This window comes from Balaenoptera borealis (assembly GCF_965194805.1).
Source record: "Balaenoptera borealis genome assembly, chromosome: 19".
In the NCBI taxonomy this organism is placed as follows: domain Eukaryota; kingdom Metazoa; phylum Chordata; class Mammalia; order Artiodactyla; family Balaenopteridae; genus Balaenoptera; species Balaenoptera borealis.
The window spans coordinates 63,460,137-63,479,161 of NC_138878.1; the positions used below are offsets into that span (position 1 = coordinate 63,460,137).

A 19,025-nucleotide genomic window follows, 5' to 3' on the forward strand; every position below is an offset into this window, starting at 1 on the left:
TGAACACATGAAATAAGGGAATGGTAAAGGCTATGGGGAAAACAAAACCGATGTCACAGGGAGCTGTTGCATTGGGAGCGGGGGTTACTTTGGATAGCATGATCAACTAAGGCTTATTTTTTTAAGATTTATTATTTATTTATTCTATTTCTTTATTTATTTATTTTTGGCAGTGTCAGGTCTTAGTTGCGGCACGCTGTCACTTCATTGTGGCGCGCGGGCTTCTCTCTGGTTGTGGTGGTGGATTTTCTCTTCTCTAGTTGTGGCGTGTGGGCTCCAGGGCACGTGGGCTCTGCAGTTGTGGCTCAAAGGCTCTCTAGTTGAGGTGCGTGAGCTCAGTAGCTATGGCATGCAGGCTTGCCCCGTGGCATGTGGGATCTTAGTTCCCTGACCAGGGATCGAACCCACGTCCCCTGCATTGTAAGGCAGATTCTTTACCACTGGACCACCAGGGAGGTCCCAACAAAGCCTTCTGAAAGGTGAGACCTGAATGATAAGAAAGAGTCTTGTGTCAATCTAGTGAGAAGAGCATTCCGGCAGAGGGAACAGCAAGTGCAAAGGCCCTGAGGTTGGAACAAGTTGGGCTTGTTCAAGGAGCCGAATGAAGGCCACAGCAGCTGGAGCTGAGTGAGTGAGGCAGTGTAGTAGCATCAGCTGGTTTATGAGCCCAGTGCTTGTTGATCTGAAGGCGGAAGCCTAGAGACCAGGGCATTGGCTGCTGCCTTCAGAGCAGTCATCCAGGGGAGACGTGACAGCTCAGAGAAGGGTGGAGTGGGAAGAAGAGGACAGAGTAGAGATCTGTTTTGAAGGTGGAGGCCGAGCTAGCCTCTCTTGCAGACAGATTGGATTTGGGGTGGGGGGCAGTAGGAATAGAGGATGGATATGCTTTTGCAGTTAAACAGCCCCTAGGGGGTGACTTCAAGAACTTCTGCCTCCAAGTGCCCCAGACATGGAGTGGGCTCAGGGATTGTTCTCTTGCCTCAGAGCCTAGATGGGGGCACAGGGGACAGGGATACCTGGTGGGCCAGGAGGGAGGACGATACCTGGTAAATGGACGCATAGTGGGACCAGGAGGAAGAACTAACTTCAGGTTGTTAGGGCACCGGGCTGAGCTAGCACCCTCCCCAGGATCTCCGTTGTTCTTCTCAATAACCTTGAGAAATAGAGATGATTCCATCTTGCAAGGAAGACACTGAGATTCTGGGGAAAGAAGTGACTCGTCCAAGGTCCCGCCACAGCCAAGTGACTGAAAGAATGAGCAGTGGGGATTCTTTGTACCTGAACCCTGGATTCCCATCTCCCAAGGTCAAGTCCCCCAGTCTCTCCCCAGTCCCCTGTTATCCTGGGGATGAGGGTTGGGGTGGACGGAAGAAGGAAATTTCACCCCAAAGTCAGTGCTATTCATGAAAGTAGATGGAGAAGCGGAACTATGTCCCACAGAAAGAGGGGGCTGGGAGTTCTGATTCCCGGGTCTGGGGGAGGTGGGGACTTGGGGAGCAGACCCCTGGGCCTGAGGGGGATGGGGGCCCGGACTCCTGGGGTTGGGGGGCCGGAATTTCTGGGTCTGAGGGAGGATGAGATGGGGACCTGAAGCAGGAGGGAGGTGGGCTCCAGGAAAAGTGTCCCAGACCCGGGGTTCTAGGGATCCGAGGTGGGAAGCCGTGTGGACGCCGGGGGCGGGAGGGGGTAGGGGCCGGGCCGCAGTAACAAAGGCCTCTCCCTCCACCGAGCAACCCTCCTCGGCCCCGCCTCCCCGGCCCCCCGCCTCCCCTGATTGGTCGGCCTTCCTGCCCGTCAGCACCGCCCCCTCCCCGGGTCTGCAGCAGCTCCGGCCGCCTCGTCGCGCCCCCCCAGCCCCCTCCCCCCGCCCCCGCCGCCCCCCGGGCCGGTGCAGCCGCAGGCGGGGTCCCCCCCCTCCCCCTCCCCCTCTCCCCCCAGGCCTCGCGCGCCCCGGACCGGCCCCCCCTTTCCCCTCCCCCTTCGCGCCGCCGCTGCCGCGATGCCCCCCCCTGCGCCCGGGGCCCGGCTCCGGCTTCTCGCCGCCGCCGCCCTGGCCGGCCTGGCCGTCATCAGTCGAGGTACCGCAGCGCCGGGGGCGGGGGGCTCGGCCGGGACTCCAGGGTCCCGGGCGGGGATTGGGGGCGGGGGAGGGTGCAACCCTGGGCAGGGAAGAGGAGGCCCCCGGACGCGGAGGTCTGGGCCCGGGGGCGGGGGCTGCATCCTCTGGCTGGGAAAGGGGTCCTCGGACGTCTGGATCCATGCCCGGGGGCGGGGGTCCGCGTCCTGGGGCCCGAGCCTGGGCCTAGGGGCGGAGGTGTGCTTCTCCGGGCCGGCGAGAGGGTCTCGGACACCTGGTCCCGGCCTGGGGGCGGGAGTCTGCGGCTCCGGATCGGGGAGGGAGATAGAAGCTCAGTAAGGGTCCCCGGGCAGGATCTCTGAACTGAGTTGGTGGGGGTGGGAGGAGGGTAGGAAGAGGGATGGCCCGTCGGGGGTCTTCATCTCTGCGTGGAGAGGGTCCCGCAGGGGGTCCCTGCCTGAGGGCTGGGGTAGGCGTTTCTGGAGAAAGGTTGGGGGGATGGTGTCTTCCCAGGGTCAGTAAGAGGAGGGGGCAGGGGTGTCCACAGACCTCCGTCCCAGGGCCGGGAAAAGAAGGGGGTGGGGTCTGGTCTCCCAGCTGGGAAGGGGCTGAAATTCCCCAGCTGGGTGGTCTAGGTTGGGAGAAAGTATTAGTATTTGGAGGGTTGCAGTTATGTGGGGGGGCAATGGAGCTGGAGATCCAAGAAGTTGGGGCGCTGGGCTGGGGACTCAGATGTGGAAAGCTCTGGCTGAATATTTGGGTTCGGGGCAGGACGGAGCCTAAGAGACGGGCAGATTGAGGAGGGAGGGAAGGGAAGGGTTAACACGGGGTCAAAGGGTTAAACTCAGCCCTCCCAGTGGGGGAGGGGGACTGGGGCTGGTCTTTTGTTGAGCAGGAAGGGGAGAATGGAAAGTGGGGAGGGGGGGGGCTGGGGAGTGAACTTGGCAGTCTCTGTTTAGAGGACGTGTAGCTGGATCTTGTGTCTCCCCAGCGGGCTGGCAACCTGGGGATGGTCCAGGAGATGCCCCCTAAGGAGAGGAGGGGAGAGCAAGAAGGCAGGGGGCAGGGGACAGGGTTAATTCGGAGGATTCCCCCAGGCAGTGCCCCAAGCCAGGATCACAGAGCCAGGGACAAACAATCGGGAACACCCTAGAACCCCCAACAGTCTCAGCGAGACAGCGCCAGCGGCTCTGAGCCACCCGCCCACACACACCGGCCTCGCACAGCCACGTAAACACCCATCCCCCCGGTCTGACCCGGAGCCGCACCTGCAGACACCCACGGTCACACAAACCCGGCCCTGCACACACAGGACACAGGATGCTGAGCCGGAGGGTCCCTCCCTCCCTGGTGCAGACCGTCTGAGTGCCCCTCCCACTTGACCCGTCTGAATCCCTGCCTGTCTGTGTCTCTGTCTCTGTCACTTGTCTCCTGAGGTCTCTCTCACATCTCAGCCATTTCCGGAGGCTCCCTGGCTCTGGGTGACATTCCGTTTGTCTCTGTCTCTGGGTCCCCTTCTCTCCATCCCTGCTGGGCTCAGCACAATTTCACATCTGTCCCTCCCTGCCTCTGGAACTGCTTCTCCATGTCACACCACATGTGTCTCTCTGTCTCTTTCTGGCCCCTGAGATGTGCCTTGGTCCTCATTCACTTCTGGGAACTCAGGTCTCATCTCACCCACTCATTTTCCTCCTTGTGCTTTCACTGTCTCTGGCTGTCTCCCGTTAGCTCTCTCCCTCTCTTCCTTTACTCTCAAGTAACTTCCCACTTTCCTTCTACTTTTACTCTTCAGAACCCTAGAAATCACTGCTGTTCACAGGTGCTGGGCTGGGATCTTAGTGGAACCAGGAGGTGGTCTGTGACCTAGGTCAAGTCCAGTCCCATCTCTGGGCCTTTTGTTCCCCATCAGAGAACTGCGAGAGCGAGGGAGACAGGGCAGAGCGGGGGATGAGCTGAGACGGGATTAAGGAGGCAGAAAGAGAGCCCCACTCACCCACCACCCTCTGACCGTTGGGACTGAGAAAAAGCCGGTGGAAGACACACCAAATTGCATCCCCTCCTCTCTTTTATTCATTGGATGGTTTCCAGATTACGGGAGGAAAGCATAAAGTGAACCATCCACTACAAATATGCATAAGAGCAAACCCCACTGCTTCCCGCTCCCCTACCCTCCCCAAACCCACTCTCGACAGGGAGCCGGGGTCCATAGCCCTGGCCCAGCGTCCCCAGCCTTCTCCCACCTACACAGTCAGACGCGCGCAGTTCAGCATCTGTAAGGGATTGGTTAGTTTGTTGATGTTTTTCCCCAGATAGAAACAAAATAAAGCCATTTCTCTGCAAAACTGGCACTTTTTCCCCACTTAACTCTACCGCCCCAGCATCTGTAGATATTGTTCTATCGTGCCTTCCCCCCACCCCAAATTCTTTATGCCAACACACACACACACACACACACACACACACACACGCACACACACACACACACACACATCCACTTAGAAAAGTAGATGCTGCAGGAGATTTGGGGGCAGTTCCTTTGCCATATTACACGGAGGGGGACAGGGTGAACCTGGGCATGGGTGACCCCCCCAGGCCCCCGATTTGTCTGGACTGTGGGCGCCGCGTCATCGGCTCATTTAACAGGTATTTACTGAGCACAGAGTCGCTGTTCTAAGCACTGGGAATCTATAAACACAGCAGTGAAGTCCCTGCCCTCGCAGAGCTTACATCCTCGTGGGATGGAGAGAGATCCACAAAGTAAAAAAAAACCCTCAGAAGTAAACAGGTAATTTCAGAATGTGATGAGTCACGTCGAGAAAATAAGAATGACTCGGCAGAAGTTGGCCTTGTGACCTCAGGTGGTGTCTGAGCAGCTGAGGGGAGTTCAGACTGAAAGGAGGGGAGAAATCAGCCTTGGAAAGATCCCGAGGGAACGGCAGAGGCAAAGGCCCTGCGGCGAGAACCGGCGGAAAGAAACAGCCAGCATGTGGAAGGTTCCCGGGCTCTTGGCTCTGCAGCCAGACTCCGGGCGTCAGTGCTAAGAAGGACTTGGGAGATCAGCAAAGAGGAAGAGGGCTCTGGGGGCTCCTCGGTGGCCGTTAGACCAGGCCCGGCCCCTTCTCACGGCTCTTCTCTGCCAAAGCCACACGGACCCGCACTCACGCGGCCCCCACCCCTCCCTCCAGCCCGGCGTCTCCTCCCCAAACGCCCGCCACAAGTTCACACACACTCCTGGGCCTCGGTTTCCCCATCTGTGAGTTCTGGGACGGTGGAATCTAAGCATCCCCTTCATTGGAGGGTCCCATTTCCGCCTGAGTTCCTTTGAGGGGCGGCAGGCGGTTCTTATGTCCAGCTCAAGGTCACTCAGCTTGTTAGAAATCCCCTTCTCCCTTTTTTCTTTTTTTCGTTTTTTTTTTTGGTTTGTTTGTTTGCTTGGCTGCGTTGGGTCTTCATTGCTGCGCGCGGGCTTTCTCTAGTTGCGGCGAGCAGAGGCTACTCTTCCTTGCGGTGCATGGGCTTCTCGTTGCGGTGGCTTCTCTTGTTGCGGAGCACAGGCTCTAGGCATACGGGCTTCAGCAGTTGCAGCACGTGGGCTCAGTATTTGTGGCTCGAGGGCTCTAGAGCACAGGCTCAGTAGTTGTGGCTCATGGGCTTTGTTGCTTCGCGACACGTGGGATCTTCCTGGACCAGGGCTCGAAGCCGTGTCCCCTGCATTGGCAGGCAAATTCTTAACCACTGCGCCACCAGGGAAGTCCTAGAAATCCCCTTCTCTCAAGAGAAGGGAATTCACCCACTGCAACCTTCATCCCTTGGTTTATCAAACGGGTACGAGAGCCACTGGTCTGGACTGGCAGAGACCCGTGTGGTCCGTCCCATCACCACTGGATCTCCCGCCAGGCTGGCACCTTCCCCGTAACCATCCCATCAGCCAACACACATAGAGCTGTTTGCAAGCACTTAACTAGCAGGCACTGTATTGAGCCCGTTGCTTGGGTGACCTCCTTTCATCCTCTCCCCCACAACCCAGTGAGGGAGGCACGATGATCGTCCCCACTTTACAGGTGGGAAAACTGAGTCTCAGGGAGGGGGAAGTAACTTGTGCAACCCAGTGGCACAGCTGGGATTTCCACCCTGGCAGCCCAGCTCCCCGGTCCGTTCTTTTAGCAGGCTGGTCATGCTGGCATGGTCGTGGCAGAGCAGATGCTGACCGCGTCTTTACATGCGTCGCCGACTCAGGGGCGGGTGCTGGGCATAGAGCAACCTACAGGCCAGACCCGCTCTGCCCCCCTCCCTCCACTCCCGGGGGACCGACACCGAACCAGGGGATAACAATAGATGTTTCTTTAAAAAGAAGGTGCTGTTAGGTCAGCTAGCATTTCTTGGGCCCTTTTTGCCTGCTAAGTGCTGAGCTAAACATTTTGCTTGTACATTCTCATGGAATCCCTGACAAAGAAACCCTCCGAGGGAAGAACTACTATTTTTCTCCTTTCTACAGTTGGGGAAACTGAGGCTTAGACTGGCCGGGGGTCACCCAGCCAGGAAACAGGGGGACAGACATTTGATCTTATCAACCCAGGCTCCTTAGGGCTTTCTTAGCGAGTCTCTAGAGACCATCCATCCCCTCTACAAACAGTTCCCCGCTTGGAGCTAAGCCCAGCTCTGGGGGACACAACCAAGATTCGGGCCCTCAGGGAACTCCTGGTCAGGTAGGGCAGACACCACTGGACAGTGTCCCAGCTGAATCAGAGGGTACGCAGTAGAGTGGAGACTCTCTGCCTTGAACAGTCAGGGAGGTCCTTGGGGAGGAGGGGGCGTTTGAGTTGGGGTTTTGAAGAATGTGTAAGTGTCCAAGAGGTGGCAAAGCATGTTGTAGGAATCCATTTACATTCACTCATTCAACAAATATTTCCCAAGGCTTTCCAGGCCAGGCCCTGTGCTGGAAGATGCTGGGGATACAGACCTGAGTCAGACCCAGGCTCTGCCCTCAAGAAACTTATAGCTGGGACTTCCCTGGCGGTCCAGGGGTTAGGACTCCGCACTTCCACTGCAGGGGGCACGGGTTCAGTCCCTGGTCAGGGAACAAAGATCCCACATGCCGCGTGGTATGGTCAAAAAAAAAAAAAGAAACTTATAGTCTGCTGGGGGAGACAGATACAGTCACCACAGCTGTAAGGGAGGTAGTCCAGGCATTGTGGGAACACAGACTAGGGCTGGAGGGGGTAGGGAGTCGGAGTTTCCCAAGGAGAATTCCTGCAGAGGGGACCTCATGTGCACTAGCTTGTTTATTTTTATATTAAACATCTCTTGAGGCCTCCTGTGGACCAGGCCCTGAGCTGGGTGATGCTGGAGGTGGGGAGACCCAGGCCCTGCCCTAAGAGGCTCCCGTCTGGTGAGGAAAGCAGACCTGAAAACAGTACAGGGTGACTGGGACTGAGACAGAGGGAGGGGCCGGGCCCGGTGACAGACAGGGTGGTGGAATGGCTAACCGGACCCCCACCCCCATTTACCAGAGCCCAGAGAGGGGAAGGGACTTACCCAAGGTCACACAGCATGGAGGGTCCTCCTGAGCCTGGAGTCTGGGAACTGTGTGAGACAGACATGCAGACCCACAACATCCAAATGTATAGACACACAGACCAGGAATCGAAGACCCACTTGAGATAACTTCATCACTCATCTCCCGAGACTGCCCGCAGCCAGGGCCCAGGTGGGCGTGCTGGGGAAGCAGATGGTCTGAGCCAGGCCCTGCCCTGGAGGAGCAGCTGGGGGAGGCAGAGAACTCTGGTCCACGGAGCTCTGGGAGCAGAGCGGGAGCTCACATGGGCTCGGATGGGCCATCTCTCCTAGGAGAGGCCCCCATATACTAGGTCCCTGGAGAAGGAGAAGCGTTTTGATGGGAAGCAGTGGGAAGGAGGGAGAGGGGAGAAAAGTGGGAAATGCAGAGCTGCGCTACACTAGGGGAGAGGAAGCAAGAGAGTGACGCCAGGACCCCGGACTCCAGGCTGAGGGGCTGGGACTTCGTCCTGGGGGCCACTCCGAGTGTTGGAAAGATCCCTCTGGCAAGGAGTGTGTGTGTGTCTGTCTGTTTTTGTGTCTGCTGGACATATGATTAAGATCCTGCCCACCTCTGTGAGGTCCACACCCCCCCCCCCCCACCAGGGCCCTAGCCTGAGCTCAGGAGCCCTGGGTTCTTCCCTGAAGTGGGGCACCTTGGACAGCTTCCTCTTCAACCCCCAGACTGGGGTTGTCCTCCTTGAACCCTGGACAGTGGCCGTCACAGGGCTGGGGGGAGGGGGGGCAGGTGGGGTGATTTCGCCCCCTGGGAGGTATCTGGCAATGTCCAGAGGTAATTTTGCTTGGGGCAGGGGAGCTACTGGCGTCTAGGGGGTCGAGGCCAGGGGAGCTGCGGAACATCCTACACCGCACAGGACGGCCCCACAATGAAGAATCATCCAGCCCCCAATGTCAGTGGTGCCGAGATGGAGAAAGCTTGGTCTAGGATGTGTGTGACCAGGGGTATGACAAATCCTGTGGGCTGTGGGTGTGTGTGTGCGGACAGGGCTGTGTGTGATCTGATCATAGGTGACAGCCTGACTGCATGCGCCCGATTCTTGGCCCAGGGCAGCCCCTTTGCATTTGAGAGGCTGCAACTGTGTCGCTGTTTCACTGCACAGGCCGTATCTTCATGCACGACCTTCCAGGGCCGGGGGTGAGCACAGCCCTCCCGCTGGTAGTGTCACTGTGACCGAATCAGCCAGTGTGTGTGTGTGTGTGTGTGTGTGTGTGTGTGTGTGTGTGTGTGTGAGAGAGAGAGAGAGACAGCCCTCCAGGTAGGGCTGTAGCCGCGTGTAGACTTTGCACCTGCGCGTGTTGGCCCGCTGGCGTCCGGGTAACCGTGTGGGTCCGGTTGTATATGGTGGGGAGGGTCAGGGTGCCGTAGCGGCTTGGCCTGGAGTTCTCCCTCTGACGGCTGAGACGCATGCTTCTGGGAGAGAGTTGTCTGTCCTAACTGACCTTCTCCTGGGTGTGTGTCCTGGGCTGTGTGCGTCAGCATGAGTATGTAGGTCTCTGTCCCTCTGAGCAGGACCCATTGCCATGCGTGGGGCTATCTCCTGGCCCCCGGGCGGGCTCTGCGCATCTTTCCCGGACGCTGGTGACTGTGTGTGTGTCTGTCTGTCCCCTGGCCGCCCCATCCTGTTACTAGGGTTGTGCGTGGCGGCACCCTCTCTGCACAGCTCAGGACGGGCAAGTCCCTTCCCTCCCTCCAGGGCCCTTCAGATTACAGGAGCGACTCTGGCCCGGGCGAGCCCAGGGTGAGGGGCTGCAAACCCCCAGGGCCTGGCGAGCCCACTGCACTGGCTCTGGCCCAGCCCCGTCCAGAGGGGCTGCTGATGGAGAGGGCCTCCGGGAGTCGTTGGCGGGACACGGGCAATTAACTCATTAGATTAATGAGCTCCTCATCCTGGGGCGGGGACCAGGGCAGCCCGGTGTAGGCCCGTGCCGCTCAGGCGTCCAAGGTCATCGGCAGCCTCCTTTCCCCTCCCGGTGCTGTCTCCATCCGCCGCCTCCGCGTGCCCAGCTCCCACTCCCTGGCCCCGGTCCAGCCGCTGGCCACGGTCCACAGAGAGATGAATGGCGGGGGGCGGGGGGCGGGGGGGCGCGGCAGCACGCAGGCAGGCGTGGGTATGCGCCCTCAAGGGCGTGCCCCACCAGGCACGGGCACACGGGGGAGTCTGTGTAGACGCGAGGGTCTCTGTAGCACGCCTCAGCGCGTCCTGGGCGTCTGTGATAGACATGTGTCCGCGTGGATATTCGCCTCCATCCGTGTTTGTGTGCGTTTGCATTTGCATGTCTGGATGTCTGTGTGCACTTATGTGGGTGTTGAGTATCTCCCTGAAGCATGTCTTTCCACGTGTTTCTGAATTAATGTGTGTACCTGTGTGTATCTGTGTGCACATGTCTGTTACATCTGTATATGTATCTGTGTATATGTGTATCTATGTACTCGTGAGTCTGTGAATATGTGTATGTGTGCCTGTGTACGCGGATATCTGTGTATGTGTGTATTCTTGAATCTGTGTGTATGTGTCTGTACACTGTGAACATGTATGTGTGTGCCTTGTGCCATGTCTGCGTGTGTGTCTGTGTACATGTGTATCTGTGCTTGTAGACGTACCTGTGTGCACACCTGTGCATATCTGTTTGTATCTGCGCATATGCAGTTCTGTAATTGTGAATCTGTGCAAATGTCTGTGTGTGTGCACGTCTGTACACAGCACCTCTGTGTATATGTATTGTGTACATGTGTCTGTGTGCACGTACATGTGTGTTTGTGTGTGTGATTGTGTGTTGTCTCAATGTCTCTGGAGGTGCATAGGTTTGTGTGTCCCAGTCTGTCTGGGTCAGTGCGGGCTTGTGGGAAGGTGCTGCGTGTATCTGCTCTGAGTGTGTCTGCCATGTGTGTCTCTGAAAACAACAGTGAACGTGTGTGCTGGTGGGTGTGGGAAGTGTCTGTATCTGCTGGGGTGTGTGTGTGTGTGTGTGTGTACAGATGTGTACAGTCCCGCCGAGCTGAGCTGCCCTCCCTTCCACAGGGCTGCTGTCCCAGAGCCTGGAGTTCAGCTCCCCTGCGGACAACTACACAGTGTGCGAAGGTGACAACGCCACGCTCAGGTAGGGAGACCCGGAGGGTGCTGCCCCTTCACCTTGCTTGGGGGGAAATGGTCCTGACCCCCAGGCACAGCCCACACCTCCCCTGTCAAGAGAGAGGTCACTGGGGCCCAGACTCTGGGCCCAGGTCCACCCCTGGGCCTCAGTGTCCCCATCTGTCAAATGGGTGGAGGAATGGTGACCACCACCTGGGTTGTTGTGAGGATTCAAGAGTCTGTACACACGCCCTGAGCTTAGAGAGCCTGGCACACTGTGCCTGCTCAGTGAGAGCCGGGCTTACACTCCCCCAGCTCTCTGCCTCCCCAGTCTGGGTCTGTCTCCCTCTCTCTGAGTCTCTGTCACCCTCTCTCTGGGTCTCTGTCCTTCTATCTCTGGGTCCCTCATCATTCTGCATCTTTGTCCCTCTCCCCCAGTGTGTCTGTCCCCCTCTTTTTGGGTCTCTGACACACAACGATCACTCAATAACCATCAGCTGTCATTCTGTTGTGCACTTGGGCTCACAGCTCTCCCTCACTGAGGCTCAGTTTGCCCACCTGTAAAGTGGGTGCAGTCATACCTGCCTCCAAGGACTGCAGTGGGAACTGGAGATGCAGTGGGCCTTCCTACCACCACCACCAAGCCCCTGCGACGGGGGACCCTGGAGGGCCAGGCGGGGGTGAGGGATAGAAGAAAACCACCCTGCCCTCGTCCTCCCCGCCAGCTGCTTCATCGACGAGCATGTGACCCGAGTGGCCTGGCTGAACCGCTCCAACATCCTGTACGCGGGCAACGACCGCTGGACCAGTGACCCGAGGGTGCGGCTGCTCACCAACACGCCCGAGGAGTTCTCCATCCTCATCACCCAGGTGGGGCTGGGCGACGAGGGCCTCTACACCTGCTCCTTCCAGACCCGCCGCCAGCCGTACACCACTCAGGTCTACCTCATCGTCCACGGTGAGCCCCCAGCTGAGGCCCTGGGTGGGGGAGGGCGGGATGGGCCCGGGTGGCGGGCGCAGGGGACAGGGGACCCTCATGTCCTCGCCGATACCTGGGACACAGCCATGGGGAGGCAGACACACACCCTGCCCTCACGAATTCTAGCCAAGCAGAGGGAGGGAACGTCACAGGCAACTTCTAGGGCAGGAGCGCTACAGGGGCGAGGGTGAACTCGGAGGAAGAGCGCGTTCATCCACTCAGCCCTGTTTATGGAGCACCTACTAGCTGCAAGCATTGCTCCCCGGGCTGGGGACAGAGAAGGAGCCAGGCAGGCTGTCCCTGCCCCTTTGGAGGTGACTTTCCAAGGACAGGCAGCTTCCCAGACATAACGTCTGAGCTGAGACCTTCGGGTGGGTGCGGGGATGGTCCCGGAAAAGGAACAGCACGTGCGGGGGCTGGGTGCGCAGAGTGGGAGAGGTGGGGCTGGAGAGATCCACGGAGAGGGCAGGAGGCTGCCTCACACGGCCTCAGAGGTGGTCTGGAGGGCAGGGAGCACTTGGAGAGACAGGACCACAGGGACAGCCCAGCGGGGCCGCTGACAAGCCCCGACCTGAAGCCAGATTCCCCCAGGTTCCCACCTCACCGCCACCACCCAGTGGCTGAGGGATCCAGAGCGAGCCGGGCGGTCTCAGACTCCTCATCTGCAAAACGGGGATGACGCTGTCATGTATCAAGTCCAAAACATCGTCAGTTGGAAGGGGCACCTTTATTTTATGCCTTGCTAGAAACGGAAAAACAAAACAAAACAAAAAAAACCCTTCCAATTAAACACTGGCGTCCTACATCGTAAAGCCATCCTGATTGGAGAAATGTGCAAACGGGTGGGGTCGAGGTGGGAAACGCCCCTGTGTGTTAGAATTGATGAATATAGCAACATCTACCCCAGAAGGGAGTAGTGAGGGTTTAATGGGTTAATTTTTGTCAAACACTTAGAACACTGTAAGCTTACACACAGTAAGCGCCATACGAGCATTCGTTAAATAATTTTTTTAAATAATAATACTAATCAATAAAAATAGAGACGGGGAAGGAGGAATTCAGACCAGAAGATAGAAAATAGAAACCAAGTTAGGAGGAAGGTGGAGAGAGACTGAGAAAGAGTGAGGAAGACAAGACCAGCAGCTGGAGAAGGAGCCAGACCCAGAGGGAATGGAAAACACAGAGGATTTCTTACAGAAAGACAGAGGAATGTCAGCTGGGACTCCTGGGTCTGAGGGAGGAGGGGCTGGGGGCCTGGACCCCTGGGTCTGAGGGAGGAGTGGCTGGGGACGGGGACTCCTGGGTCTGAGGGAGGAGGGCTTGGTGGCGGGAACTCCTGGGTCTGAGGGAGGAGGAGCTGAGGGTCTGGACCCCTGGGTCTGAGGGGGGAGGGGCCGGGGGCCTGGACCCCTGGGTCTGAGGGAGGAGGGGCTGGGGGCCTGGACCCCTGGGTCTGAGGGGGGAGGAGCTGGGGGCCTGGATCCTGGTCTGAAGAAGGAGGGGCCAGGCCTGGATCCTGGGTCTTGGGAGCCCACATCTGGCCTCTCACTGACCTTCCCTCCGGCCTGCAGTCCCCGCCCGCATCGTGAATATCTCTTCGCCTGTGATCGTGAACGAGGGGAGTAACGTGAACCTGCTCTGCCTGGCCGTGGGGCGGCCGGAGCCCACGGTCACCTGGAGGCAGCTCCGAGGTGAGGACCCCACTCCTGGCCAAAAGCCCCTTCCCTCACTCCGCAGTCTGGGCCTCTCAATTCCCCATATCCCTAGCTAGATACCCAGAATCTCCCATTACTCCCCTCCTTTGATTCCCCCCGGAACCCTTGTGATGACTGGATTTCCCCCTCCTACCCTGGTCCTGTTATTTCAGTGGAAGACCCCAGAGCCTTAGAGCCTTCTCCACTTGCCATCCCAGGCCTGGGCTGTTTCCTCCAAATCACCTCCTAGATCCCAACTTGCCCCACATCCCCGACCCCAGTGGCCTCAGTCTCTTCCCCCCCAGCTCACAGGATTCTCCTGGACTCAGACCCCTACCACCAGATGGCCAGAGCCAGGTTACGGCCATGACCCTGGCCCACGTTCCCGTCTCCTGCGCACATCACTACATCTCTGCCAGATGCCTTAGGCCAGTGCTTCTCAAAGTGTGGTCCCCAGGCTGGCAGCATTGGCATCACCTGGAAACTTGCCAGAAATGCACATTCTTGGGCCCACCCCAGAGTTAATGAGTCAGAACCACCCCTCCCCGCATCACCACCACAACCTGTCTGAACAAGCCCTTCAAGTGATTCCAGTGATAGGGCTAAGAACCACGGCTGCCCCCAAACAGAGTGCCAAGGGGCCTGAAAGGGACGTTCCAGATCGCAGACATCACCCACTCCCCTTTTGCCTAGATCTCTACTACCATTTCCCAGATCCCTAGATCCTCACTCACTGGGTCTTTGGAGACCAATTGTGCCAATCACTAGATCCCTTGGGACCCCAGAACCCAGTAACTAGGTCTCAGATCCTTGGATCCTCCCCTCCTGGTTCATCTGAGCCCCACAGTCCTGGTCTCGAGTTTCTGGATCCCTGGATGCTCTGAGTCCCAGAGGGTCTTCTGAGCCGGCGCTCTGTCATAAGACCCCAGATATCTGGATTGCTGATCCCAATCACCAGATCCTGATTCCTTGGGCCCCAAGGGCTAGATCCCAGAACTCTGGATCCTCCCCCACTGGGTCTGTATTTTCTAGATCTTTCTGAGCCCCAAGATCCTAGGATCCTCCCCACTGGGTCCTGTGAGCCGCATGATCTGAGTTATGGACTCCCAGATCACTGTATCCCCTGAATGCCCCCAATTCTAGGACCCTCCCCACTGGGTTCTAGTTACTAAGCCCCAGATTCTCATTCTCTGCCCCACCCCTAGCAGGAGGTCCCAGGCCTGGCAAGCCCCTCCCCATTCCCACTGACCCGGGCACTCCAGGCCCTGCGCTGTCCGCCCCGCTGATGTGTGTCCGTGTTGTGCCCGTGTTGTCCCGTGTTAAGTGTTTGTGTCTGGCCCCGCCCCGCCCCCTCCCCTCCCCTCCCCCCACAGATGGCTTCACCTCCGAGGGCGAGATCCTTGAGATTTACGACATCCAGCGGGGCCAGGCCGGGGAATACGAGTGCGTGACTCACAACGGGGTGACCTCTGCACCTGACAGCCGCCGCGTGCTGGTCACAGTCAACTGTGAGCCCCCCGGCACTGGGCACGAAAGCGGGGCGGGTCCTGGGTCCCTGGGGATGAAGGGTGTGAGGGGTCTGCGTGAGGAAGGAGTCTTGGGGGGGTTGGGGGATGCTGGAGACCTGGACTCCTGGTAAGGAGAGAGGAGTGGGCTGGGGGTGGGACCGCTTCGTTCCCACCCGGCTAGGAGAATTCGCTGACCCTGGTCCCTCACCAGATCCTCCGACCATCACGGACGTGACCAGCGCCCGCACAGCCGTGGGCCGGGCCGCCCTCCTGCGCTGCGAAGCTATGGCGGTGCCCCCCGCGGATTTCCAGTGGTACAAGGATGACAGACTGTGAGGACGGCACCGGGGCCCGCCGTGGTGGTGATGGTGGTGGTGGTGGTGGGGTCCTTGGTCCTTTGGACCGCGGGGAGGGGGTGCAGAGGGAGCAGAGTACTGGCTCCTGAGAACTTGGGGGTCCGGCTTCTAGGTGTTGGGGTCCTCTGAGCCCCAGGGAAACTGTGGTGGCTTACTGGAAATTTGGGTCCCAGGATGATGAATGCTGGAGCCTGGTCTCCTCCGGCTCTTCAGGAAGAAGGTCTGGGGTGGGGGTCGATACTGAGGATCTGGCAGAGAAGTTTTAGGGTTAGGGGACCATTGGGTCTGGGGTCCAGTGGGGCCTGGGTGCCCCTAGTGGTCGGAGGTACACACTGAGAGAGAGTCCAGTGTCCCTGACGGGCTGGGCTGCCTGGAGAGGGGCGTCGGTGGGAGTGGCCCGAGATCCGCGGGTCGCTGGGGGAGGGGACAGAAGGTAGGGTCTCCAGGGAATCGGGGAGCCTGACAGTCAGGGGGCCGGGCTTTCCGCCTGGAGAGGGCCCCGGGCCGGGGTCCTGCGGCCTGGTCCCTGACCCGGATCCCCGCAGGCTGAGCAGTGGCACGGCCGAGGGCCTGAAGGTGCAGACGGAGCGCACCCGCTCGATGCTTCTCTTCGCCAACGTGAGCGCCCGGCATTACGGCAACTACACGTGTCGCGCAGCCAACCGGCTGGGAATGTCCAGCGCCTCCATGCGGCTCCTGCGTGCGTCACTGAGCGGCAGGAGGGGCGGGGCCGGAGCGGCGTGGGTGGGGCCGGGGCTGAATGGGCGGGGCCAGGGAGGTGGAGATGCCGGGCCGCCCCCAGACTGTCCCCGAGCTTAGGAAAGAGACGCACCCTCGACTCAGCAAGAAACCGATCCCTTCTACAGGCGTATTCACTGGGCGCCCACGAAGGGCCAGGCACTGGGTGCTGGGGACACAGCAACGCACACAAGAGCCAAGGTCTAGGGACTCGCACGGCTTACGGTCTAGCAGTAGTAGAAAAGCAATAAGCAGGTAGACACATAAGTAGAATGAAAAGCCAACAAATACACACATAAATAAGCAAAAAAATAATTTTGCATATCAATAAGGGCTATGAAGAAAATAAATAATAGAACTGGGGATGGTAGCATTGGATAAGCTCATCAGAGAAAGCTTCCTGGAGGGGGTAACCTTTGAACTGAGACCTGAATGGTAAAGAGAAGCCAGCCCTGCCAAGATCTGTGGGAAGAGCTTTGTAGGCGGAGCGGCCAGTGACCTGCCAGATGCTTAGACTAAAACAGAGTCAGAGAACAGGCGCACTGAGTGAAAGCCCAGAAAGGTCCCCAGGAGGCATCCTCAGACAACACCCTCAGAGCAGAGACAAGACGCCCGGGAGAGACACACGTGGGGTCTCCCCACTCTGGGCCTCCTCCCCTGACCCCCTCTCTTTCCCCAGGCCCAGGATCCCTGGAGAACTCGGCCCCGAGGCCCCCAGGGCCTCTGACCCTCCTCTCGGCCCTGGGCTGGCTGTGGTGGAGGATGTAGGAAGAATCGAGTGCCCCCGCGGGGGGCCTGAGGCCGAGAGCAAGAGAAGAAGGGGGAACAAGCGCCGCGGGTCTCGAGGGGGCAGAGGAGCTCTCGGCCGCCGAGGAAGAAGAGAGGAAAAGGAAGGGAAGGAGGAAAGATCTTTACAGAACCCATCACTGTGAGGGATAACGCAAAATTATGCATCTTTCTACAGCCATTCTCGCCACCGTTCACCTTTCTGATTGTGACCCACCCCCGGCCACCCCACATCCCTCTCTTAGCTCAGGCTGTCAACTGGATCGCGTGTGTGTAGTGGGTGTGAGCGTGAGCCTGCACGCGCGCGTGTGTGTGTGTGTGTGTGAATGGGTGGGGAAGGGAGCTCAGCACTTTTCCCTCCTCGACCCCCGCACATCCACTGCCCCCAACCTTGCTGTCTCTCACCTCTGGCTAGAGGTAGGTATGGGGGCTTCGTGGCGGAAGCTGTGAGGAGAGGTTTTCCAGGCTCCCTGCTTTCCCAGTATATGCATTCACACCACCCGCTCCCCACCCTGTTGAAAGGTCGTCTCCTGGGCAGGTTGGGAGTGGGCAAGGGCCTCACGCTTGTCTGTCAAGCTGTCACTCTGCTCACTCTGTGAGCAGGTGCAGGATCTCCTTCTTGGCTCTGGGCCTCCCTGCTGTCAGCCGGCCGGCCGCCTGGAGCCAGAGGCCCCATCGCTGGCTCAGCGGCCTGAGACCTTCCCACTTTTCCTGTCCCTCCCCGCCCTGGACTTTCTGGCCCCCTCCTGGGCCAATCGGTGCTTCCATCCAGCTGTCAGGCTGGTGCCTGTTGTCACCTGTCTGTCTCAGTGCTTTGCCCCACCCTGCCCCCCTCCCCTCGACCACCTGCAGCGCCAACCAGCTGCCTCCAGCCCCCCTGCAGCCGGCCCACAGGCGTGGGTTTGCTGGGCTACCACTCTCTGGCCTCTCCACCGGCTGAGCCTCCCAAAGGCTGACCTGACCGCCCTCACACACACTCAGACACACACACACACACACCAGCGGCTGTGACCAGCAATTGTCCAAACTCCAGCTGTCCTGTAGCTGGTGACCAGCTGTAGTTCCCCCCGGGACGGGCAACTGTTATCAGGAAGGGGCTCTGAGGCTTAACTTCAGCTCTGATTGTAGGGACACCCCGCCCTGGCACACCACATCACACAAAGTGGGGGAGAGAGGGGCATCACACAGACATCCTGAGCCCAGACCAAGATGCCAAGTCACCAGCTCCAACTCCCGGGAGACCCTCTATAAACACCCACCCTGAACTACACCACCCAGAGCTTGGGATGGGGAGAGAGGGCAGAGCAGGGGCAGAGGGGCAAGGGGCAGTGACTGTACCTCAGACGGGGGCGTGGGCCCCATCCCACATTGTCTTCCATTCCCAGGGTCCGGGGGACAGGGAGGGCAGGGGGAGGGGTGCAAGGGAGGGGGGACGGGGGGCCCTGGGGGCCGTGTGTTCCAAGTCATGGGGAGTGTTGAGACCACCGCACCAATAAACGCCTTTTTCCAAAGTCTCCGCCTGCAGGTGTCAATGTCATTAAGGATATGGGTGAGTGGAGGGCAGAGAGTTGTGGTCATGGGTGGTGCCCCCCCAGCATCATTTCTGCCCTCCCTTTTCTCTTTGGTCGATTTGGAATTGATCCATTTGCAGAGGTGACCCGATTGGCTTAAGCCACTCAGCATAGCCCATTTCCCACTGTGACTGGTTTAGAGGTGGGCACGTGACCCAGCCAGACTAATGAGAGAGTGAACACCAGAGCTGTGTGGATTTCCCAAGAAGAGATGGTCTTCTGCTGGATCATGTGGCTCAATGGTGTGAAGTCTGGATCTGCAGGGTTCCTTTTCTCCATTGCATGGAGAGATCTTGGGTCTATGGGGATAGCGATGGTGGGGAAGACAACACGTGGAGCCTGAGAATCATAGAAACACTATGGAATGCAGAGTGGAAGGTCTAGAGAAACTGAGTCCATGAGGACATCACTTGAGTAAGTGGATCAAAACTTACCTGATGCCCACATTCACTTACATAAGCAATAAAGTCCCATGTATGTTTAAGCCAACTCATGCTAGGTTTTCTGTTTCTAGTGATTAAAAAGGAAATGAAAATTCTAGCTGATATAGATGTAGAGAGTCCAGGTATCCAGGACCCCAGGCACCACGTTTTTAAAAAGATCCAAGGACTGTATTTCCTAAAGGCCGCTTTCACCCCGATCTTTAACCAGAATCCTTTCCTTCCCTGAGA

At 58.5% G+C, this 19,025-nt stretch overlaps 1 protein-coding gene across 1 annotated transcript; it reads left to right on the forward strand.

Annotated features, from left to right (window-relative positions):
• Positions 1-1,945: 1,945 nt before the first annotated feature.
• Positions 1,946-16,946, forward strand: IGLON5 (IgLON family member 5). Its single transcript, XM_082367099.1, has 8 exons — positions 1,946-2,078; positions 10,672-10,750; positions 11,448-11,680; positions 13,273-13,392; positions 14,769-14,903; positions 15,115-15,235; positions 15,805-15,959; positions 16,677-16,946. Exons 1-8 carry the CDS (start codon positions 2,000-2,002, stop codon positions 16,763-16,765), a joined length of 1,011 nt encoding a protein of 336 aa, XP_082223225.1. The 5' UTR covers positions 1,946-1,999; the 3' UTR covers positions 16,766-16,946.
• The last annotated feature ends 2,079 nt before the right edge of the window (positions 16,947-19,025 follow it).

Bases quoted from the DNA above. Each gene is read 5' to 3' on its own strand.
- IGLON5 (XM_082367099.1), top strand. From the start codon at position 2,000: ATGCCCCCCCCTGCGCCCGGGGCCCGGCTCCGGCTTCTCGCCGCCGCC. The intron at 10,751-11,447 runs GTAGGGAGACCC...CCTCCCCGCCAG, and splicing joins GGTGACAACGCCACGCTCAG to CTGCTTCATCGACGAGCATG. The intron at 11,681-13,272 runs GTGAGCCCCCAG...TCCGGCCTGCAG, and splicing joins GGTCTACCTCATCGTCCACG to TCCCCGCCCGCATCGTGAAT.